The sequence below is a fragment of the Pezoporus wallicus genome, unplaced genomic scaffold, assembly GCF_028554395.1.
Source record: "Pezoporus wallicus isolate ANWC-B61680 ecotype Strahan unplaced genomic scaffold, APGP_CSIRO_Pwel_v1 contig_5785, whole genome shotgun sequence".
NCBI classification, from domain to species: domain Eukaryota; kingdom Metazoa; phylum Chordata; class Aves; order Psittaciformes; family Psittacidae; genus Pezoporus; species Pezoporus wallicus.
Window position 1 is genome coordinate 5532294 of NW_026641150.1, and position 21415 is coordinate 5553708.

The 21415-nt window shown below is 43.4% G+C and overlaps 2 protein-coding genes across 9 annotated transcripts in view; both read right to left on the reverse strand.

Moving 5' to 3' along the window:
• Window positions 1-157: 157 nt before the first annotated feature.
• Window positions 158-5959, reverse strand: RPL31 (ribosomal protein L31). Of its 2 annotated transcripts, XM_057422355.1 has the most exons (5): window positions 5883-5959; window positions 5078-5194; window positions 2992-3117; window positions 756-868; window positions 158-224 (listed from the first exon to the last, which is right to left on the reverse strand). In XM_057422355.1, the coding sequence occupies exons 2-5, from the start codon at window positions 5182-5184 to the stop codon at window positions 193-195; spliced, it is 378 nt and encodes a 125-aa protein (XP_057278338.1). In that variant the 5' UTR covers window positions 5185-5194; window positions 5883-5959; the 3' UTR covers window positions 158-192. The 2 variants fall into 2 exon arrangements, with proteins under 2 accessions (XP_057278338.1, XP_057278337.1); XM_057422354.1 differs by lacking the exon at window positions 5883-5959 and having other exon boundaries at window positions 5078-5217.
• Window positions 5960-8157: 2198 nt separating this feature from the next.
• Window positions 8158-21415, reverse strand: part of NPAS2 (neuronal PAS domain protein 2) — a 104723-nt gene continuing 91465 nt past the window's right edge. For 5 of the 7 annotated variants that reach the window (XM_057422222.1, XM_057422223.1, XM_057422221.1 and 2 more), the window contains 6 exons: window positions 20484-20630; window positions 14341-14535; window positions 13067-13224; window positions 12455-12547; window positions 10757-10943; window positions 8158-9634 (listed from right to left, as the gene is read on the reverse strand). In XM_057422222.1, coding sequence (XP_057278205.1) covers window positions 9449-9634; window positions 10757-10943; window positions 12455-12547; window positions 13067-13224; window positions 14341-14535; window positions 20484-20630 — 966 coding nt within the window. In that variant the 3' untranslated portion in view covers window positions 8158-9448. Of the gene's footprint in view, window positions 9635-9676; window positions 9782-10756; window positions 10944-12454; window positions 12548-13066; window positions 13225-14340; window positions 14536-20483; window positions 20631-21415 lie in introns of those variants that run through there. The other 2 variants (XM_057422224.1, XM_057422227.1) reach the window with 2 other exon arrangements.

Sequence of the window (21415 nt, forward strand, 5' to 3'; positions counted from 1 at the left end):
ACAGAAGTCTACAGTACCTTTAAGAAAGTTATACACCCTTATATACAAGCCCAAAGAAAGTAAGATACTTCAAGATGTTGTCACCTGTTCAACTCAATGCTTCATGAATGAGAGCTTGAAGAGATTGGACAATAAAAGAACCAATTTAGGAATAAACTTTCTTTTTATCCTTTTATTGTAATGTAAATCAGTTTAATTTTCATCCACATTGACTGTCTGTAGACCTGCAAAACAAGAAACTGTATCACCACCTACTGCTAGGACAATTCCTCTTATGTATATGCAAGTCTTCACAAGAAAGCACACCTACAGTTTCAAAGCTAGTTTGGTGATTGCCTTCTGGAAGAGCATACTACACAGACAAGTACTTCACCGAAAGCTTTGTGTTAAAATAATTCTGCAAGTAAGACAATTCTCAGATGACAAGCAAAAAAAGCTCAACCTGCTCGAGCTTTTGACATCAGAGGATGGACTTTATATGGGAGAACAAACTTTTAAAACTACCCAAACAACTATGACTAGTGGGTTTTATTCTCAAAATTTAATTGATAGTTCACTAAATCCTGTATTTACTTTTTAATGCTGATCAGGCAAGCTAGCAGCCCTGTTCTCTACAGCAGAGCTAGTTTAAGCCAGCAGTACGGCCCTTTCAGCATGCTTTTCATCTGAATTTTGCACTGCAAGAGGAGCTGTCCCACTTTGCTACTTGCTCAGAAAACACAGCATGGAGGAAAAGAGACGGCATGCAACCTCACCTTTGAATGTTGTGACTGGTACATAGGTAACCAGTGTGTATAGCTTGTTTGGTGAATCTTCATCCTCATTGCGCTTTCTGGACAAACGGACACGGATACGGTAAGGAACATTCCTAAAATAAAGACAACAGATTAATTTTTAGTAAAATATGTACAGAAACCTGATAATCCATAGAAAAGTTCATTGCTCCATGATTACTCTCCCACCCCCCTTCAAACTCTTATGCTTTGTCTATTTGTGCAAAGACATGATGAGTTAATTCTGTTTCTATCTCAGCATAACAAGACAGAAATCCTGTGCCTTAGAGGAACTTTTCTGGTTTGGTTTTTTAGTTTTGTTCAGCAGCTAAGATTTAACCAGGCCTTGAATAAGATGTTCCCATAATCCAGTGGGAGCATAAAGTCAGAAGTGGATCTTCTGTCCACAAATGATTGAGGAAATACTATGAAGATGGTCATGAAGCACAGTGTGGATGATCAGCAAGCAGCTGTTACTAACATTTCTTACTAGAACAGGAAAGAGTGAGGAAAAAAAACCTCAACAATCTGTTCTGAAAGCCTGAGGCCCCTGTCAAGAGTCAGAGTACTGTCCAATCTGTATGACAGAAGTCACACGGAAATTCTAGTGAGCAGCAGACCTGAATAAAGATCTTATTCACAAGCATACAACTGATCCAATATTTCTTCCTCACAAAGCACGTAGAAATACAACTAATTCACTTAAGACGATTTTGACAGCAAGTCTGTCCTGGGCTCAGCTATAGCAGTCATTTTTCTCCTTCTTAGTAGCATGGAACCTAGGACAAAGTCAAAGCTTAGCATCCTCCACTAATACTGCCAAAAATACGCTGCTGAGGGAGGGCACAAAGTAATTAATCCACATCATTTTTTAAGTAATCTCTCACCTCAAATGAGCTTGAGAGTTTGGGAAACTCCTGCTCAGAGTATTTTGCTTCATAGCATATGTGAAGTAACTTCCGGCTTGCTGTATGTTCCCAAGAGCATACTTACTAAATCAAATGGATACAGTAAGATGTGGGAACTTGCTCTTACTCCCTTCTTGAAGTAAGTCAATAGCATTTTTCACTACTTTACTTAGATCACTATCATAGTAGCTGGCCTCTTGATTTTAGCCTCTCCTCATCCTTCCAGAAGAAGGTATTTTACTTTGCATACATTATTTATTCTAACCAGTGAAAACTGCAGTTTTGACACTGGAAAGACTCCTTTCTCCACAGACCACACTTCTACTAGCTAAGTCTTGATTAGCAGCCTCACTACTAAGCTCTGAAGATACACTGTCAGCAGTTCAATTGCTACTTCTTCATTGCCTATGAACTGGAACATCTCAACAGGAAGGACAAACAATCCCTGCCCAGAAGGCCCAGTAACTTAGTCTCATCTTCCCACCCTATCTTTGAAGGAAGGGGTGGCCTAAGCACACAGCTCTGAGTAAAGTACTGTAAATATGTCAAGAGGCTAGACTTGGGAATATAACTCCTAGGAGATGTGGTTTAAAACAAGGGCTCACGTGTATCTAGTGTATCACTCACAATATTAATCCCCACCAGTTAATCTTTTACTATGGTTTAAGACATCCCACTCCTCACAGGAGTCTTTTTGGACTATCTTCGCACATGTCAAACACCACATCAGCTGCCTGTGTAGCACTGATTTAACAGACTACTTTCTGCCCCCTAAATTACTTAGCATTTGTACTCCCACAAGATTAATGTCCCTATTTAAAATACACCTTTTTCCTTTTGTAGTATTTCAGTATCAATTCAGCATGCTTTGAAACCTAAACCTGTTTAAACACATAACACAAATCCCAGGTACTTATCATGGACTGCAGGTATCACTAAAAGTACACATTTCGAAAAACTGCTGCAACAGGGATTAGGATACTACAGTATTACAATACTCCAATCCTTTCCTTCCCCCTGCCTTCTGCCCCACATTCCTTCTTTCCTTTGCTTTATTCTTGTTAGAGGTAGAAGGAAGTTCTTTTCAGTGCCAGAGTTTACTACAGCTTTGCTACAAATATGCTGAGGGAGCTGACCAGAAACACAGAGGTTACAGAAAGCTTAGCCTAGCATGCTGCAAGAAAGCAAGCATTTGCACAGAATATGCAAATACTGGAAGTCATACACTTTTTTTTTTTTCCAAGTCCTGTACCTCCACATACAGTTACAAGGTTTTTCCTCACCCAATAAGGAAAGTTGCAGAAACCTACCTTATTCCTTTAGCCCAGACTGCTTTGTTCAACCTGGTGTCAATGCGAACATCAGGAGTACCCATTTCCTTCATCGCAAATTTGCGGATCTCCTTAAGAGCACGCGGTGCTCGTTTCTTGAAGCCCCTGGGACAAACACAAAAGCCATTTCTTTAACTTTAGGACAAGCTGCACCATAATATGACTAGACTTTTACTCTGGTAGATAGCTGCTAACCTTAATACCTATGCCTAATAGAAACCACACACAGAATCATAGAATGGTTTGAACTGAAGGGACCATAAAAAACTCATCTAGTTCCAACCCTCCTGCCATGGGCAGGGACACCTTCCACTTGAGCAAGTTCCTTGAAGTCCCACCCATCCTGGCCTTAAACACTTTATGTAGAATAATTTCAGTTAAAATTTTGCAACTGCCAGATTGCCCAGATGTCTTATTCAAACAGGATGACATTAAAACTTATCACAATATTACTTTAGAGATCAGAGCTTTCACAAATACTCTGAGTAACAAGCTGATGAGAAAAGCAGTACAATAGTAACATAAACTTGACAAAACTGTATCTGTATTGAAATAAACGGCAGAATGAAAATGATGCTATTCTAAATAACAGCTTCTGCTAAACAGTATTTGATCACAGAATCAGAGAATAGTTAGGGATCATCTGGTTACAACCTCCCTGCCATGACCAGGGGCACCTCACACTAGACCATGTCACCCAAGGCTCTGTCCAGCCTGGCCTTGAACACTGCCAGGGATGGACCATTTACCACTTCTTTCGGCAACCTGTTCCAGTGCCTCACCGCCTTGACAGTAATGAACTTTTTCCTTCTATATAACCTGAACTTCCTCTGTTTAATTTTAAACCCATTCCCTCTTGTTCTATCACTACAGTCCCTGATGAAGAGTCTCTCTCTTGCCTCCTTGTAGGCCCCCTTCAGATACTGGAAGGCTGCCAATGGTTACTTTCTTCACATTAGTACGACTGCACCAATGCCACCATGAGAACAGCTTTGGGTTTTTTTACAAGTATAGCTTGTCTCATGCTTGTTACGGCCAGATTCTGCACAACCAGACATTTAGACTAAAAGTTACAGCTGCACTGTGTTATGCCATATGTATTATTTCCACACTGTGACATGCAACTAGTGCCAGGAGTGTCTGAGGTCCCACAGTGGGTTCTAGTTAGGGTTATTTGCACACTGCTGTTGATATTTAGTGCTGGAAATTGGAAGTGTGTGAGTGATTACAACTGAGACAAGCATTAAACAACAAATATTGCACCCCTAAGTACTTCATGGCTAAGAAGAGGATAATCCAAAAAGAAAAGCGGATATCAGGATCATCAGTATTAAAAATTGGCTGAATTGCCATAAGCAATCAACAGGCAAGGCCAGAACATCTTATTGCCATTTAAATGTGCCACTGCCTCCCAACATAACCCATGGGTTTGCTATACTGTCTTGTTTCTCTCTAATTCTAAGCCAGCTTCAGCATTTTCACCAATTATTTTGATTTGGATATAGTCTTCTTCCATGTGACTGCAGCCATACACAGAGAATCAAAGGGAGATGCATCTTCTCAAGAAGTACTCTCAAGCACTTTACCACTACATGGTTGTATGAGGTTCAACATTTTGTCAGGTAAAAAGTTACTCTTGTCTGCACACAAGTATTGTTTCAAGCAAGTCATACCCCAATTTACACCTCACACAATTTAGTGATAAGCACAGAGCCAATCATCCGATGACAACAGTATTTCACTTCTAAAACTTGCTATAGTGGGCTAAACTTTAAACTTCACCTGAGACAGATGACAACCTGTGCACAGAGGTGAACAGAGCTAACTTCAATTTAAGTCCAGGAACACCCACAGAAAAAGAAATTTGCTTGTTCCCAAAAGCCACATCTTAACTGGAGGTCTGCACAGGTAGAGAGCTGCTTCCTCAGGACACAACTGTAGCACAAGAGACTAAGCTGTCACACATTAACATCAGTGACAGTAAGGATTTGTTCTCTGCCATTTAAAACCAACTTCCAAACACTGTTTTTATGTAAGGCCTGTATCACTGATAAAAAGAACTTACACGCCATGGATCCGCTTGTGAATGTTGATGGTATATTCTCTAGTTACCACCTCATTGATGGCAGAGCGTCCCTTCTTTTTCTCACCACCTTTCTTTGCAGGAGCCATCTGAGCAACGCTGAAAAGCATCCATGTACGCATCAAACACAGACCCAACTTCTCCCGTCACCTTCCCTCCCAGCTCCTCAAGCAACACCACTCCTACATTCAGAAACTTAACTTTAAGCTTAATTCATCCCCGGGGTCGCAGCAGTTGCAGATTTTATACAGCAACTTTCCAGCATCACAAATGCTTTACTTTCATCTCCCTGACAGAAACATGAAACAGATCTGAGCCTACATGCCATGAAGACTAAGCTCCTGGACAGCACCAAGCGACCCTGAGACCACCCCGTCCTGCCGCAGCATGTCCAAGTCCCTTCCTGCTCCGACGCGACCCAGGTGGGTAGCTCAGCCCGTTCCGAAAAGGAGACGGTGATGACAGACTCCTTCCAAGCTCTGACAGCGGTCTACAGCTTTACTCCTCCGTCACCAAGGCCCAGCACGGGTCGTAAACCCCCACAAAGACCCCACAGACCTCCCCGAGCCCGCGCCTTGCCCGCCTCAGCGCAGGCCTAAGGGAGCGGAGGGGGTATAGGGAGATGGGCCCCATCCCCATCGAACACGAACCGCCGAGAGGCACCACTCGGTGCCTCCCGCACCGGAACGTCTCCCCACGCCGAGCCAGGCGAAGGACTCCCCCGGCGGCGCGGTCCGCAAGGCAGATGGACGCGGATTGAGCAAACGGGCCCCGGGCCGCCACTCACCCCGCCCGGGTACAGGCCGGAAAAGACCGCGCACAGCACTGTGGGAGCCAAGAGTCCTTCCGGGATGCGGCTGAGGCGGACTGCGCCGCCGCCGCCGGGAAGCGCTTAGGCCGGGCGGGCCGCGCATGTGCAGGGTGTCAGTTCGTCTCCAGGTGCCCCGTGTGTAGCTGCTGTGCCGTGCTGTGGCAGCGGGTTGTGCAAATGGGTGTCTGGGGTGTTGGTTCCGGCTCTCCGGACCGGAGGGCTGCTTCTGGCGAGTCCGAGCCGACGTCCCTGAGGGTATCGGGTGTCCCTCAGGTGGCCACCTGCCTACGTGCCATCGCTGTTTAGGCACCTTTGTTTTAGGTGGGGTGTTGTGTGGGGAGCTCGGCTTCAGATGGGGTGGTGTGCTTCTAGCAAGCAGCTTTTCCTGTTCAGATGCGCAGCTCCTGTGTTTGAGGCAGAAGCTGGGTGTTGCAGTGGCCCTGCCTCCACAGCCCTGGGAGAACGAATGCCCCAGGTTGAGACAGTGTGTCCGAGCAAGCTTGGTTTTGGCTATAATGAATCACAACAGCCCAGGTCAGTGAAGAGGATTGACATGCGTTGCGTTCAACAGGGAACAAGTATAATAATCCAAACCCAGAACGTGTGTACAGGGATGAAATGAGGAGGAGCGTGAAAAACCAGGTACTAACATAAATCTGTTGTTGTAAGTGCTCTGTACCTGTCCAAACAGTGTAATAAACCAGCTTATTAGAAAACCCCACCCTATTTACAGCTGCTCCCTGTTAGCAGCTTACAGTACTGCTGGTTTTAGAAACATAAGTGTTTGCTCCGAGGCTGAGCTTGGTTTGGACATACCAGTTTGCAATCGTAAGAGATGTAGGTGTATTATAACTATCCCTGAGAGTAAAAGAAATCCCTCAAGGGATTTTCTCTTCCTGTGACTTTCATCATAGTAGTTCCATCATAGCACTATCAAGTGCTGCTTCTACTGTGCTTTCTGCTGAGGTGCTCATGTTCCTTCATTACCTTTTGCCTGCTTTCATTGACTGGCCTACAGATTTATTCTCCCATTTCCCAGAATAAGCCCATACAGGACTGGATGGAATTTATGAAGTTAGACTCTAACTTAGCCAGCTGGCCTTTGCTTAGTTTTGTCTATAGTTAAAGGAAAGAAAGAGGTTCCCTCAGACATGAAGTGGAAGCACCTTGGGGTTTAGCTTCTTTAAACATCATCTGGTGGGGTCACTCTTGCTTCACTGAGTGCAAGCAATAAGCAGGCTAACCCAGCCTAGTACCTAAAGTTAGCCATCTTTCTTAGAGACCAGATCTGATATCTAAACACTGTTTAGAAAACAGATATTTGATTCCCTGATCTTCTCTCACTGAAGTAAGCTAATATGGACTGAAATGCAGGTGTACTGATCAGTGATACCAGCAAGTCTTGCTGCGGAAGGAGTGGAGTCATTTTGCCAGTGGGTTTTCTTCAGATTTACAGCTTTTTCTGAACTAAGGCCACATAAACCTTTATAATTTCTCAGAAAGTTTGCTTTACCATTTCCTTCTCTCAGTCCAATTATCTCCATTGTTCCTCTATGGCATGAAAACCATAGCTGAACACCCACGTATGATGTGGTAGGAAGAGCAGCATGGTCTGCACCCTTTTGAAGGTAACACTGACTTGGATGGCTGCAAGCTGTCCTGGGGGCCATCCCCTTTCAATTTTGCCGTGGTGAATGAAAACACTGCTATGCTGAGCTATCTGCTTGGTTCTGTGTTGGAGGTTGCTGCTCCTGCCACAGTTTCAGCAGAGGGAAATCAGGCCTGTACCTTCGCTGCTCCATTCTGCAATATATTTGATTTTAATGTGAAGAAGAATCTGCACAGGGATGCCAAAGTGGAAACTAGACTGTCTACAGTGTGGGCATGGTAGCAATTCCAGCAGAGATGTGTCACAAAACTCAGGAGTGGTCATGGGTCAAAGCCCTGGCATGGGCTGGGTCAAACCATTCTTTAAACCATCTGCTTTGTCCTAAGATAAAACTGGTTGGAAGTGCAGAGCTGCCGAAGGTCTTTTACAGTTCTAAAGGAGCTTAGAATGAGCCATCTTGACTAGCAGCTAATGTAACTTCTTGAACTACCATTCTCATTGTCTGTGCTGTCACGAAGATCCCATAGGATAATACTTGGTTTTGTTAACTGCGTACCAAACACCATGCAAGGTTATGGATAATGTTAAAAATCTGAAGTTATTCACATAGTTGAACAGCCAGAGGAAAATGTGTGCAAGTCCTGCAGTAAAGCCTTTTGGCTATTTTATTTTATTCTACAAATAAAGACAACTGTCCATCATTAATGGAAAAAAATAATAGTTTGAGTTGTATATAGCATGAAACAGTAGTTCCCTTCACAAAAACATTTCTAGTTCATTAGTTTATTACAAAATATCCACTCACAAAAAAGCACAAGCACAATCTTTATACTTGTGAAATGAGTTGATATTTCATATACAAAATAATTTCCACATAGTTCCATATAATTTTATTTTATATAGAAATAGGTCATTATTACAACAGCTGTACAATACACTACTTTTTATTTTATAATTACATAAAATCTTTCTTAGAAACATATCAACAGAAAACATACAAAAAAAGCGAAAAGTGCATTTCTTTTTTTTTTTCCCCAAAGGAAAATTCAATCCTAAATGTTATAATGAAAGAGATATGTAATAGTCTGCAGCATCCCAAGTCAGTGGGCCAAAACACAGTGCATATTTCTCCGAGACTTGCAGTGGGTAAGTTCAGGTTGAAGAAGGATCCATGCTGTACTATCAGAGAGTTGCATGATTGTGTTCACAATCTGAGTTTTCCTTTGCAATCACAGTTCAGACAGAAAACAGTCCAGTGTGGGTTGTGGGTTTTTTTTTTTGTTTTTCAGTAATGAAGAACAGTTAGGGTAAGCTGCATAATACTCTTCAGATTCTAAAACAAGGGTTATGAGCTATAGACCATCTTCACCAATGACTGGGCTTTCTCCTCCATTGGATGTGCTAATTTGGCCACAAGAATAAGGAAACAAACTTCTCTTTACAGAAAGTGCCTAGGTTTTGTCCTCTGTGCAGTTGTGCAAAATAATAACAATAATCATAATAAAAATAATCTCTTGTTCTCTCCTCAATAGACCTTTGATGCAGTGCTTTTCATACTCAAAAGAAGAACTGAAACAGTGAAGGCCAAGTACCTCATGAGTCTGTCAACAGTCTTCTGGAATTGCCAGATAGCTTTCAGAGCGACACGCCAAGACTGAACACCTCCTCCCATGCACCCAAGAATGATGGAGGCTGCACAGGATAGTGTTCCTTTTCATTTTGCTCTCGCAGTACATACTGTGCTCACGAGACAGCACAAATTGAATCCAGCATGCCACAAATGCATTGTCCGTGGCAGTCTGCACTCTGTGACATACTTCTGTCATAGAGCTTTGAAAGAAATGCTTGTGCAAAAGAAGTACAAAGTCATTCTCTTCTGCCCCATGTGCCCATTGGTTAAAGCTAATCGTGCATTGATTGTGCTGGTGGGACTCTATCGCAGTGGCTGTGGTAAATTTGATGATTCTGGTAAGCTATTGCTTCTTCTTGATGTTAGTTGTTGCTGCTGCTGTTGCTGCTGCTGTGTCTGGTGATACCCCATATTTCCTTGCTGTGGCGAGTAAGGTGGCAGGAGCAAAGAATCAGGTTGCTCATTGTGCAAAGAACTTGGTGTTTGCACCTACAGATAAAATAAAATTCATCGTGGTGTTCGATTCTTTCACATGTTAAAGATCTTCGTCCTCAATGTACAGGGTGCTTCAAAATACTACTAGTTTGCTGGCTTTTATTTCTGGGGCTGTTTCATGTGTGGCTAGCTTACCTAATGCTAGAAGGAATGGACATAAATAGCAACAAAGAGCATTACAATCAGGCATTGAGAAAGATTTTCTAATAGGAGTGCACTGCCTAGGATTTGCAGGTTATCCTGAAAAGCCTGTTTAGGAACAGGGTGGGTGAAAGTGCCAGAAATGACACAGATGATAGAAGTGAAACAGAAATGAAACAGAGAATCCCTGTGTACCTCACACTGTCCCTTCTAGCCCTTCCTTTTTGTGAGTTTATAGTAGGGTGTGAACTTGCAGACGTGAAGTCAATGTGAATTTTGCAGATGCTTTTATTGGGAACGACATCTCACATAGTTTTTCATTAATTCTCAGCTATGATAAGGGTTTCATTTCAATAACAAGAGTTTAATCATTTGAGGTTGATGATACTCTTTCAGTGATACCACTGGATATGTGATCAGGTTTTATAGACTCAGTTCAGCTCTTTTGAATTAATAGAGACAACTCATTTCCCTCTTCCCCTTTAGAATGTGTTGAATTAGGTCAAAAAGAAAGTATTTTTACATCTTCAAATCACCTGGTTCTTCTAGGCAATGTGCTTCAGCTTATCTTCTTTGCCTTGTGGAGCTGAGATGTTTAAATATATTAATTTACTGCAGGGATCAATACCTGATCCAGATCTCATTTTATGTCAATACTGGTAATTAAAAATCATTTTTCTGACTTGTAAACTAAGCAAATTTTTTACCAAATAAAGAGTACAGAATAAATCCTAAGGCAGCAATTTTCTCCATCTAGAAATACACTTTAAATATATCCAGGATAATCTGATTATGTTTCCAATGCACAGAATCAGTAATTTTGCTTTTAAATATTCTGATGGTTCTCACTGCTCCCTTGCTGTACTGGAAGGGTACATGGCACTGTGGCAGTGTCTCGCATGTTTCAGTACCTCTAATTTCAGGCTCCCACTGAAACCTGAGGCCCTGTTTGGGGCCCTCTTTGTCCTACCCTACCTGCAGGTAGCGTTGTTGCTGATGCTGTTGGTGCTGGAGTTGCATAGGTGGCAGAGAGGATGGCTGGGAAGGAGGTGTAGTGGCAAACCCTTGGTTTAACACTGCTTGTCCCATCAGTATGATTGGAGAGCTGCTGCTGGAAGTCTGCACTTCCAGACTTTGAAAGATTTGTTGGGTTTGGGAATACCTGTGGAAGAAAGAAGCGAAACAGTCAAGAACAAACTGTTGAAAGCAGAGGTCTTCTCTTAAGGTAGGGATGGAAGTCCCTAGTCTTCATGAGTAATTCCTAATAAAGGATTCCAGTTCTTGGGACCTGCTAATATAAATGATGGCACCATTGGCGGCACTGTTTTCCCCTTAATCTGCGCATGAGCTGGACTTGGAGAGCACAGTACATCTTGCCTCCAAATACAGACCACAGTTTAGATTTATTGAAGATTCTGGTTTATACAAGTCTTCAGCCACAGCATTCACATTGCAGGTTCATTAAGCCAAATGGCCTTTGATTCTGTGTTAATATGCTGAGCTCTGAACTACAGTGAGAGAGAAGTAAATACACCCCCATTCTGCTGCCTGTGCTCCCCTACAACTGCCCATGGGGAGGGTCACACTGTAGGAACTGAAGAAGCCTCTAGAAGTCCTCTGGGGTTAGGGATGGGACAGAAATAAAATACTTGGCTCCTCTTGCCAGCCTGCTTTTGCATAGCAGTACGTAAAATATGTGTTGTTTTGTAGGAGCTCGGGGGCAGAACCACAGTGGAGCTTTTGCCAACCCAGCCTTGTTCTGTTTGTCCTCTAATGGGTGATGAGATCATAGTGTGGCGTGTGTTCACTCAACAGCTGTTCAACATTAGGGGTTAGTCAGAAATGCTGCAGTTCGGGTTCTTGTACTAGGATGTGAGCTCCTAAGAAAGGGTCCTGTGAGTCAGGAAGTCTATGTGAACTGGGAGATGTGCCTTTGCGGATCAGGCCTCTTTTACTGAGATGCTTAAAAGCATATCTAAAATGCTGTGTATTTAAGGTTGCCAAATGTGTCTCAAGATACTCTTAAACAGGAATAGTGATGTTTAAAAAAAAAGTACTAAATACATACTTTTCCAAGGTAACACGCAGAATTACTTTTAAAGTAATTACATGTGAACAGCTGCCTATTATTTTAGCAGGTCGTGATTAAGTACAGTGACAAAAAAACAGCTAAATAAAAAAAAATGCATATTCCAATCAATGTTTTCTGCTTTCTTCATCTGAGCCTTGAGGCGGCAAACAACTGAGATGGTTTGTTCAGCAGCTTTTCCAGGTGAGCTCAGGTGCAGGAGCCTGTTGATTCTTTCTGCTGTGTAGGTTAGGCATTGCTCCAGTGGCCTTACACCGGTGCCTCACTGTCCATTGAGCACGGTGTTCTCAGCGCTGGTATTTCAACCAGGCCAAGGCAGCGGGCTGGAACTACATGAATTTTAAGGTACATTCCAGCCCAAACTATTCTGTGATGATGATTCAATGAAAAATTCCCCCAGCCTTGGCTTGTTGAAATGCTGCTGTGTGCCCCTCTGTCATCCTTCCTGATGTGACCAGGCATGGTAAGGCTGACCCTGACACCGGAAGGCAGGTTCAGCATAGTAACACTTAGTCATTTAACTAAAGAAGGCTTATTTCTGCTCAAAAGCAACTTTGATGTTCTATCTTCGACAAGTCACATACTTAGCCTGGGATCCCGCCATGCTGAGGTCTGAAGGGTGTCTTGCGTTACAGGACCCAGGCATCATGGGCTGAATGGGCTGGCTGAGCAACAGTCTGGTGTGTGGAAAAAAGAAAAAGCAACATTGCTGTAACAGAAGGACCACATGAATCCCACATTTTGAAGAGAGAAATAGGGCGCTTTCATAGGTATGGCAGGGGGCTAAGTATGAGGAGGCCTAACCTAAACTCCTAGCTGTGCTGGGCATCCTGAGTGATTCAAACTGGGGGCTGGGACAGCACATGCCCTCCCTGGTGATGTGGGTGCCTCGCTGTGAGGCTGGGTGCTAGGATTTTAGAAAAGCGGGATTTCTTTTTCTGCTGTCGGTGGGAATGGCTTGTGTTTTGAGTTCTGAGTATCATCACATTATTTTTTGGGTTCCCATGTCTAGTTGGATGCCGAGGTGGATCCTCCCCCACGTACCCAGGGTAGCCTGAGACAGCGGAGGGAAAGCGGAGTCATCCCACCACCCTGGGGCTGGGGGGCCGGAGGAAGCGCGGCCACGCCGAATCCAACCCGGGTGCAGCAGGGCTCCCCATGCGCAGCGGCCGGGGCCGGGCAGGGTCGGGTCGTACCTGAGCTGCTGGTCGTGGCTGCAGCCGGGGGCGGGCGGACCGGCAGGGGGCGCCGCAGCGCCGTCGGCGACGGGTGCCGCTGCGAAGGGCGGGGGAGCGGCGCGGGGGGGGCGGCCGCCTCCAGGGGCCAGCTCCGCGCTCCTCGGCGCCTTCGGGCCCTGGAAGAGAGCGGGGAAACAGACAGCAGAACTCGAGCAATGCCGTGACCGCTTCAGTGGGCGCTGAAAGCAGCGGTCACCGCCGGTAATGCCTGGCGGCGCGTCCGCCCGGCTGCTGTCAACGTGCGAGAAGTGACGCATCCCCACCGGTTCTTCTATACCTGAGCGCTGCAAAAGCAAAGCTGCCCTGGTCGTGCCGTGAAGCAGTGTAGGAGACAAACGACACCCCATGAAGTCATAGGCAAATTTAGGGGTTATTAGCACTGCGATAAAAGCCCAGTGATGGGAATATATCTTATTAGAGAAAAAAAAAAAAAGGTGTTTTTTCCCCTATTTATAATATGGATGCAGTTTTTATTTTAGTAAGTTGTTATAATAGAGGTTAAAAGCTACAGTGGAGGGGTCTGAAGATAATGATGCAGCTATGTTTGCCACGCGCTCCGGGAGCAGAAATAAGAGCTAAGGTTTCTGTGAAGGCAGGTACAACAAGTGGGTGGAAGAGCAAACACTGGAAATGCTGAGAAACGGCAATAAGAAATAAAAACGTCCCATGCCAGACCTACTGGCCTTCACAGATCTCAGTTCCTACTGACTGAGGCTGAAATCTATTCCCCCGTGCAGGAATCTGTGATACTCAACAACCTGTGGGTCTCACATGAATCTCAATGTATTCTACCTGCGTGCCACCACAGCAGACAGGTTTTGCTGTGTTGGTGGCATCCAACTGGATTTAAGAAGCAAGCAGGGGTAAAACTTATTTTGAGAGATCACACTGCCAACACTGCTATTGCTGGTTTCCGGTGTCGTCAGTCAGGTTTATTTCAGGATCAATGGAAGAATAGTAAGTTACCTGCACCTTTTGTATGCCCCCCTACTCAGTTTTCAAGCTGAAGCAGCTACTCAAGTAACCCGCTTGGCCGAGGTTTTAAAACAGGGTTTTAAGGTGAAGTAAATGCTGTAGGGGGACCCTTCATATAGGCTGGCCTTATGTAAGAGAATAGGGAAGGAAAGGCAAAGGCACACGCAGAGGCCTTGACATGCTTTTACTTGCTTGCTTACTAACAGCTCGATGTCTTCTTTGCATATAAATGCTTCTCTATTTAAAGAAATTATTACCTGGCTCGATATCACACTTGCTTCTCTCAGTGCTTGCTGGTTCACTGTTTGTGAAGATGCAATTTGCCCTTGAAGTTGAGGACTGGGGACAAGCTGCTGCTGAGCAATGGCCCCTCTCCTCTGCTGTAGCTGTTGTGGCTCCAGCTGCTGAGTATTGCTAAAACTCAGAGACACCGTCGGTTGCTGTAGGAACATCTGGAAAAGAAGGGGGGAGGGTTTATTTACATAGCACAGCTGTCTTTGATAACAAAGGTGACAGAATTATATCCAAAGATATATTCTGAAATGAAGTTATCACATTTCTGGATTCACTATGCATTTACTGTAACCGGAAATCACCTATCTTTCCTGCATTAACAGTTCTGCTGTGCCTATTTTCTTGGTTTCTTGTTGTGCAGGTGCATTCACTACTCTTGCAGTGTGTCCTGAAGGTACAAGTCCTCTCTCTGGGGGGCAGGCGCAGCCCTTGTAAGAGTGGTTCACTATACATTCACCACGTTCTGGGGCATCCTGACCAGAGAAAAGAGAGTAACTCCATGGTTTCTCAGCCCTCTCATTTCTCCTTTCAAAAAATCAGCCTGTCTTTCAGACAGGGCTGTCTTTGAATGTGTCTCTGGAAATTCAACACCTGACATACAGTTGGGCTGTGGGACGTTTTTAATGAGGCCACAGGCAGGCCAGAGCTCTCCGTGTTGAATGGCTGTGTCCTTATCATTGAGAAGATGTGTAAACAGACAGTCACTGTCATTTATCTGATTTCCTGTCAGGTAACTGTCACCTGATGTTCTTCCTAACTGTGCCATGCATTTGACTTGTGCAAAAGGGCTAGCAGCTCCTCTGTAAATGTTCCTGTAAATTATATACGCTCCATTCTTGCATTGCATGACGGAGCTTTCTTCTTTAAAAGTTGCAGGGCTTGGAAGTTTTGCTTTTTGAGGGCTATTTCTTTTGTTATAGCTGTACAGCAGAAAAAGACATCTTTTATAACTATGAATTATTAATTCTACAAGCTGTCTTTGCAGTATTTTGAACCGAGCCTTTTGCCACCAAGCACTATACGGAAGTACGCATCCCACGTAGTTGAAGGCATTTTTGGATCTGATTCTGATTCCACACCATTGCTACATGTGTGGAACTCCATTAATTTAAGCGGAGCTACTTAGGGTTTAAATGAAATCAAAATCAGAATTATTCTCTTCATTATTCATCGATCAGTCTCATGCCTGAGGTACACTCAATAATTAGTACACCTTTCTGCAGCTTATTGCTATATTAACAATTCCCTAAACTATCATGTCCCCTCTAATTTTTCTTGGAAAGAAAACCCATTCCTTTCTCCAAAGGACAATGCATTGCTTTTCTTTGCATAAGTGTGGGTTGATCCATCATGTCTGTACTTACTTGCCTAGCTTTTAAAACATAGGTTTTATTTAAATATGATAATTTTAAAAATTAATTTCTGCATGACAAGATTTTACTCAGAAAAAAAGGTACAGTCAAAGCTTACATTAATCAGCTGGGAGAGGGGGGCAATTAAGGGAAATGTTAATGGACCCAAAGCAACAGCTTGTTTCAGGTGCTGTAGGCTAACTACAGCTCAAAGATGTCTGATCGAAATAAATGGGTCAAGTAACAGAGTTGTGGCTGCTCGCAGCAGGTCTGAAACTAGCTCTGAGCTCTGAGTTTTCTTTTGAAAACACTGCTCAGTGAGTTTGAAGCCATTACATATCAGAAAGACAGATGGTCTCACAACTTCTGCCAAGTAAATAGGTCTTATTATGAATAAATCAGACAAATTATGAAAATTCATTTTCTTGTTTATTTTCTGTATATAGAAGCTCAGCTTTGGACATGTTTAGTAAATGAACTCACTTGATTAACTCTAGCAATGAAACTGATTGACGTTGATACGAAACCCGATATAAAACATTTGATATAAAGTTCAGAACAGGTAAAGCAAATAGTGTATTTCAAAAATGTGATGGGGAGTACAAGCCTACTTGTACTGAAGCCTACTAGTGCTGGCCAGATCACTGCAAGGTCTTAACCTTTAGGAAGATTATCTCAAGTGTCCTTCTGATATGTGGTGCACAGCACTGGAGAAATAACTGAGTTCATCCAGTGCAAAATTAACATCTATCACTGTGAATGTCAGGCAGTGTGTGAACTTGCAGCGAACAACTTACTTTGCAGGGACCTGCCTGTGTGCATGTCTCACTTGCAGATGAAGGCCAAGGAACTTATCCTTGAAAGAAAGCAGAGTAACCTACTTTGCAATTACCAGAGTGTGCCACTGGGTAAGAGCATGCACAGTTAATAGTTGGCAGCTAACACACTCTAAATTTACAACCAAGCTTATCCCAGTAAACCAGTTTTGTTTGTTCCTGTGTTCATATCCTGAGAGGGCTCTGACTGTTTCATACCTGGGGACCCTCTTTTCCATTATAATGGCCAAAGCAGCATTATTACCATCTGAATACAAATGCCCTGGAAAAAACAAGCTGAGGGCAGGAAGCAATGGTGCCATTTAACCTGTGTCTCTGCAGAACTGGAAAACTCAAGGTGCCTCATCAAAACAAGAATTAACCCAAAAGAGGTTGGAAGCATGGAATTTCTACCTGCCTACCTAAACCTAAAAGCAAGAACATGCTTCATTTGTACAAAATTTAACCATGTTGTTTTCATAATGTGCCCTATTTTTGTGATAGTCCTGCCTGAATTCCCCTGAAACACTGAAATCTGTCAGCTTTAAGTATCAACAGAAACTCTCTAATAGAGATTGAAATTTTGCCCAGTCTTAAGCAAATCCAAGTAGATAAATTAGCAGCCCCCTAACTGCGTTGCTGCTAACGACATGTCTCATGGCTGATTTTGCGGACTGCAAGGTCAGTGAAGCATCTTACAAATATTTTTTAATTGGCCAGCTTGTTAACATAAGCAGCAAAGCAGCAAAGGAAGGGAGGGACTTTCTGACACTGCTGCCCCCTCATTCCAAGTTAGATGGTCCTTACACAGCTAATGGGTGAATCACATTGGCAAGACATCGTGAGGAAAACGGCTGTCTGACTCTACCTGTCCTTTGGATAATCAGGGCATTATAGCCTTCGGGCTCATCATTACAGGCATCAAGACTCTTTATGTGAAATACGTGAAGATAAGAAGCACAGCACTGGGGAACTGAGATTCGTGGATTTTGAAGGGAGCCTGGTTTGCAAATGATAGGTGGCTGTAGATGGTCTCGTTTGTAGTTCTTGCAGGCTGATCAGGCTCAGCCCTTCTGCCTTCCACCCCATCCACAATTCATTAGCTAGACTGTTCAAATCTGGAGCAGACACAGCATCCTTCAGACTTCTGAGGTTACTCTTGCTGCTCTTGTCCTTCACACTTTGGTTTGTCAGGAAAAGCAGTAATAGGGATTTAATGGGGTTTTGAACACTTTTGTTCAGGGCCCACAAACCTCCTGCTAGTTTCATCTTTCATCACACAAGGCTCTTGGAAATACTTTCTGATGCAGACTACTGTGCTCAACATCTGTCCAATTGGGAAAGTGTTTCTTGGTGGACTGCGGTACTGCAGTTTTGAAGATCCCTGAAGGGAATGGAAATGGGGCTTAATTCTCCACAGAGCAACCTGTACAACTTCTGTGTGGAAGTGAATGAACCAGTGGGGAAGATATGTTAATAAATCAGCTAATGAGGGAACACTGGAGAACACTTCCCCCTTTTCAGACAGCCTGCGGCACTCCTCCATGCTTACAGCTCTTCCTCGCAGAATATTAAAGAGACCAGAAATGTGCTTGATAGTAATCTCACCTGTTTGCTATTATGCTTTGTAGCTCTGATAATAGACACAGATCAATGTCTGCAGACATCCAGCTCCCTGAATGATGAAAATACGTGCTGCAAAGCACATGGTTGGATTTCTGATTTAAGTTTACTCCTCATTGCTTGTGAGTCACGAAGGTGCTCCTTGCAAAAGCGTGAATCTTTCTTTTGAGTTGCCCCTAGCCAAATAAAGACAAAGCTAATTCCTGGTCTCTCTCTATCCTTACAAACAGCACAGTAAATTCTTTGTGCTTGTTTGTTTATTTAACCTAGAGAAACTGGGGGAAGGAAGAGGCCCTGACCCTGAGTCAGTGTGACCACTCACATCTCGTTGCCTTGTTTGATTGCTCTAAGGACACTGAAAGGCACTCAGACTATGGAGGATGACCCTCCCCATCCAGCATTGCCCCTGCAGGCAGATGTGCAGCCCCTGTGTTTCTGAGCTGCCCTCCATTCCCCCTGCCTCTCAGTTCTGCTGGGAAATGGTCAGTACTGACACTAGAGAACTTGTACTGGTCTGAAAATACTTGGTCCAACCTGATACAGTCTTCATGAGGCAGAGGATCACCCAAGTGGTGTATCTCAGAGCTACAAACTGGTATGGGGAGGGCAGTACAGAACTACCAACCATTTACCCACTGGGCCTCCTCTTCTCTCTGCTTGAGCTCCCTATGAGCATATCTGACAATCTGTCCTGTGGTCGTTGGGTTATTAAATGCACTTCAGCGCATATAGGAGACAACTTTCTAAAAATAAAATCAGTTTCCTGCATATAAGAATGTGCTCTGATCTTCTATTTTTGCCTGAATTATACATTAACAAAAAAAAAAAAAGATGAGTGTATGTGACTGTTGAAGGCTTCACCAGGAGCGAGTAATGGTTTTCACCCAATTAAAAAGAAGTGAGAATATCACGTCTCTTGATATTCATAATAACAATAATAGCTTTCAGACATATGACATGATTCTGAACTGAAGGCCAGTTAATTGCAGAGAGACTTTCCCTTCCCATTAATCAAAATCAGTACAGAACCGATAGAAGAAATGCACTGAAGTTAAACCTGGTCTACTCATATGCTTATATAGCACCAGGAACAGGGAGTCCTAGTTTTGGGATCCACCATTGCTATTTTGTGTAACAGCAGTGCACATGCAGCAACTTAAGTGGCAAAGTTTCTAATTTGGCTTCAGTGACCCCTAATTGCCTAAACATACAATCCCAATTTGTTTTAGTATGTGAAACTGCACTTCACAGATGCTGACTATGGGTGAAAGTCTATTTCTGTGGAAGTCAGGAGCAAAATTCCACTGACTTCATCACGTCCCAGGTTTTCATCTGCTGCTTAAAATGTTCTTTGAGACATTTTTTTGTGCGACAGAGCTCGTCTTCTAAAAACATCTTGTTAGTACAGTATTCACAGTGGTCCCCAATGCAGCATTTCAAACAAGGGTGATTTAACCTGGCATCTATAGTTAAATTACGAGAAACATAGTAGTAATCATCCCACATCCAGAAAACTTGCATAAAACTGGATAATTTGTCCATTTGTCATTAAATGAAACCAGCAGTATCCTGAACTTCCTATTATTTCTGAGGTTTGCTAGACAGAAGAGGTTGTGCAAAGCAGATACTGTACTTGGTGAATTCTAGCTCTGTGTCGGAGGTATTAGAGGCTGAGTAGTCAGCTTCACCCTAAAGGCTTAAGCTGGTCCAGTGAAGAACAAATTCAGACCCCTCCCAGGTGTGAACAAATGATCATCAAGCAGAGGTTTGGGTTTTTTAATGTGACAAGGAAATGAACCTGATGTGCTCTGTATCTGGGCTGGGGTAGGGTCAGGAAAACAGGGAGTGATGAATGAAAGAGATGAGCACTGCCTAAAGGAGGGCTGTTGGCTAAGAAACAGCTGGACAGACAAGATACCGAGCACAAGTGATACCAACATGAAGCAAGCAGTGACTGGGTGGAAGCTGATGAACTGGAAAGGCATAATAATTGGCAAGCCTGAACTTGAATGTTTTTCTACTACAGCTGCTCAGTCTGAAGACTCAGTAAACAAAGTATTAAAATGGTACTGTAAAAGACCCAACTTCTCATCCTAAGGTTGAGGTATTTCTTCCTTCACTTCTTTCAGAGAGCTCTTAAATCTTTCTAGGCATAGGTTACTCAAGGGGCTTTCAGAGGGTAACATCCTCATTCAAATGAGCTGGTTTCCACATGTCCAGATTTTCTGGACTCTGGAGCTAATTTTAAGTTGCCAACCCTATCAACAGCCACATGAGAGAGGATGCTTTTCTATGTCTCTCTCATCAGTAGCGTACCTGTATGCTGGAGTCCTGGACCAGGCAAAGCTGCTCCTGTATCTTCTGGAGCTCCTCCTGCTGCCACCGGATGTTGGCCTGCAGGATCCGGGTGCGCTGCTCTAGCTGGTCCTTGATGGTCTGGAACATGCTGAACTGTGCCGAGAACTAGAAAGAAAGAAGTGAGAGAAAAATCAGTCATTATAATACAAACAGATCTCAATAAACATTGTTTTATAAGAAGTTATTGTTTCTTCATTGTAAAGAACAGCCAAAGGAATAGATGTGTTTGTAACATACTAACATCTAGGCAGAGATAAATCTGTGTATTTTCAATTTTATGCACATATATATTAAATGTTAGAATGTTCTGCTTACAACTGACCCTGTTCTGTTAGGGAATTATCAGAAGGACTGTTTTTTGAGAGTATGCTACTTTAAAATATCAAGAACATCTTAACTGGAGAGCAAATCATAGAATTGTAGAATCAAAAAGGCTGGAAAAGACCTTTAAGATCACCAAGTCCAACCATTACCCCAGGACTGCCAAGACCACCACTAAACCATGTCACTGAGGGCCTCATCTAAATGTTTTTTGAACACTTCCAGGGATGGTGACTCCACCACTTCCCTGGGCAGCCTGTTCCAATGCCTGAACACCCTTTCAGTGAAGGAATTTTTCCTAATATTCAGTCTAAACCTCCCTGGCACGGCTTGAGGCCATTACTGCTTGTTGTATCGCTTGTTACTTGGGAGAAGAAACTATCCCCCACCTCACTAAAACCTCCTTTCAGGTAGTTGTAGAGAGCAATATGGTTCCCCCCCCCCGAGCCTTCTCTTCTCCAGACTAAATAACCCCAGTTCCCTCAGCCACTCTTCATAAGACTTCAGTGCATTATTTCTATTAGACTGTAGTTTGGAGCCCTTATGGCATAGCTGTATATTCTGGACAT

What these genes read in the sequence shown, in the direction of transcription:
- RPL31 (XM_057422354.1), bottom strand. Translation starts at nt 5,217, where the DNA reads ATGCGTACATGGATGCTTTTCAGCGTTGCTCAGATGGCTCCTGCAAAG. An exon ending in CACAAGCGGATCCATGGCGT is followed by an intron (nt 3,118 to 5,077) that starts GTAAGTTCTTTT and finishes TGTTTGTCCCAG; the next exon opens with GGGCTTCAAGAAACGAGCAC. An exon ending in ACCAGTCACAACATTCAAAG is followed by an intron (nt 225 to 755) that starts GTGAGGTTGCAT and finishes CTTGTTTTGCAG; the next exon opens with GTCTACAGACAGTCAATGTG.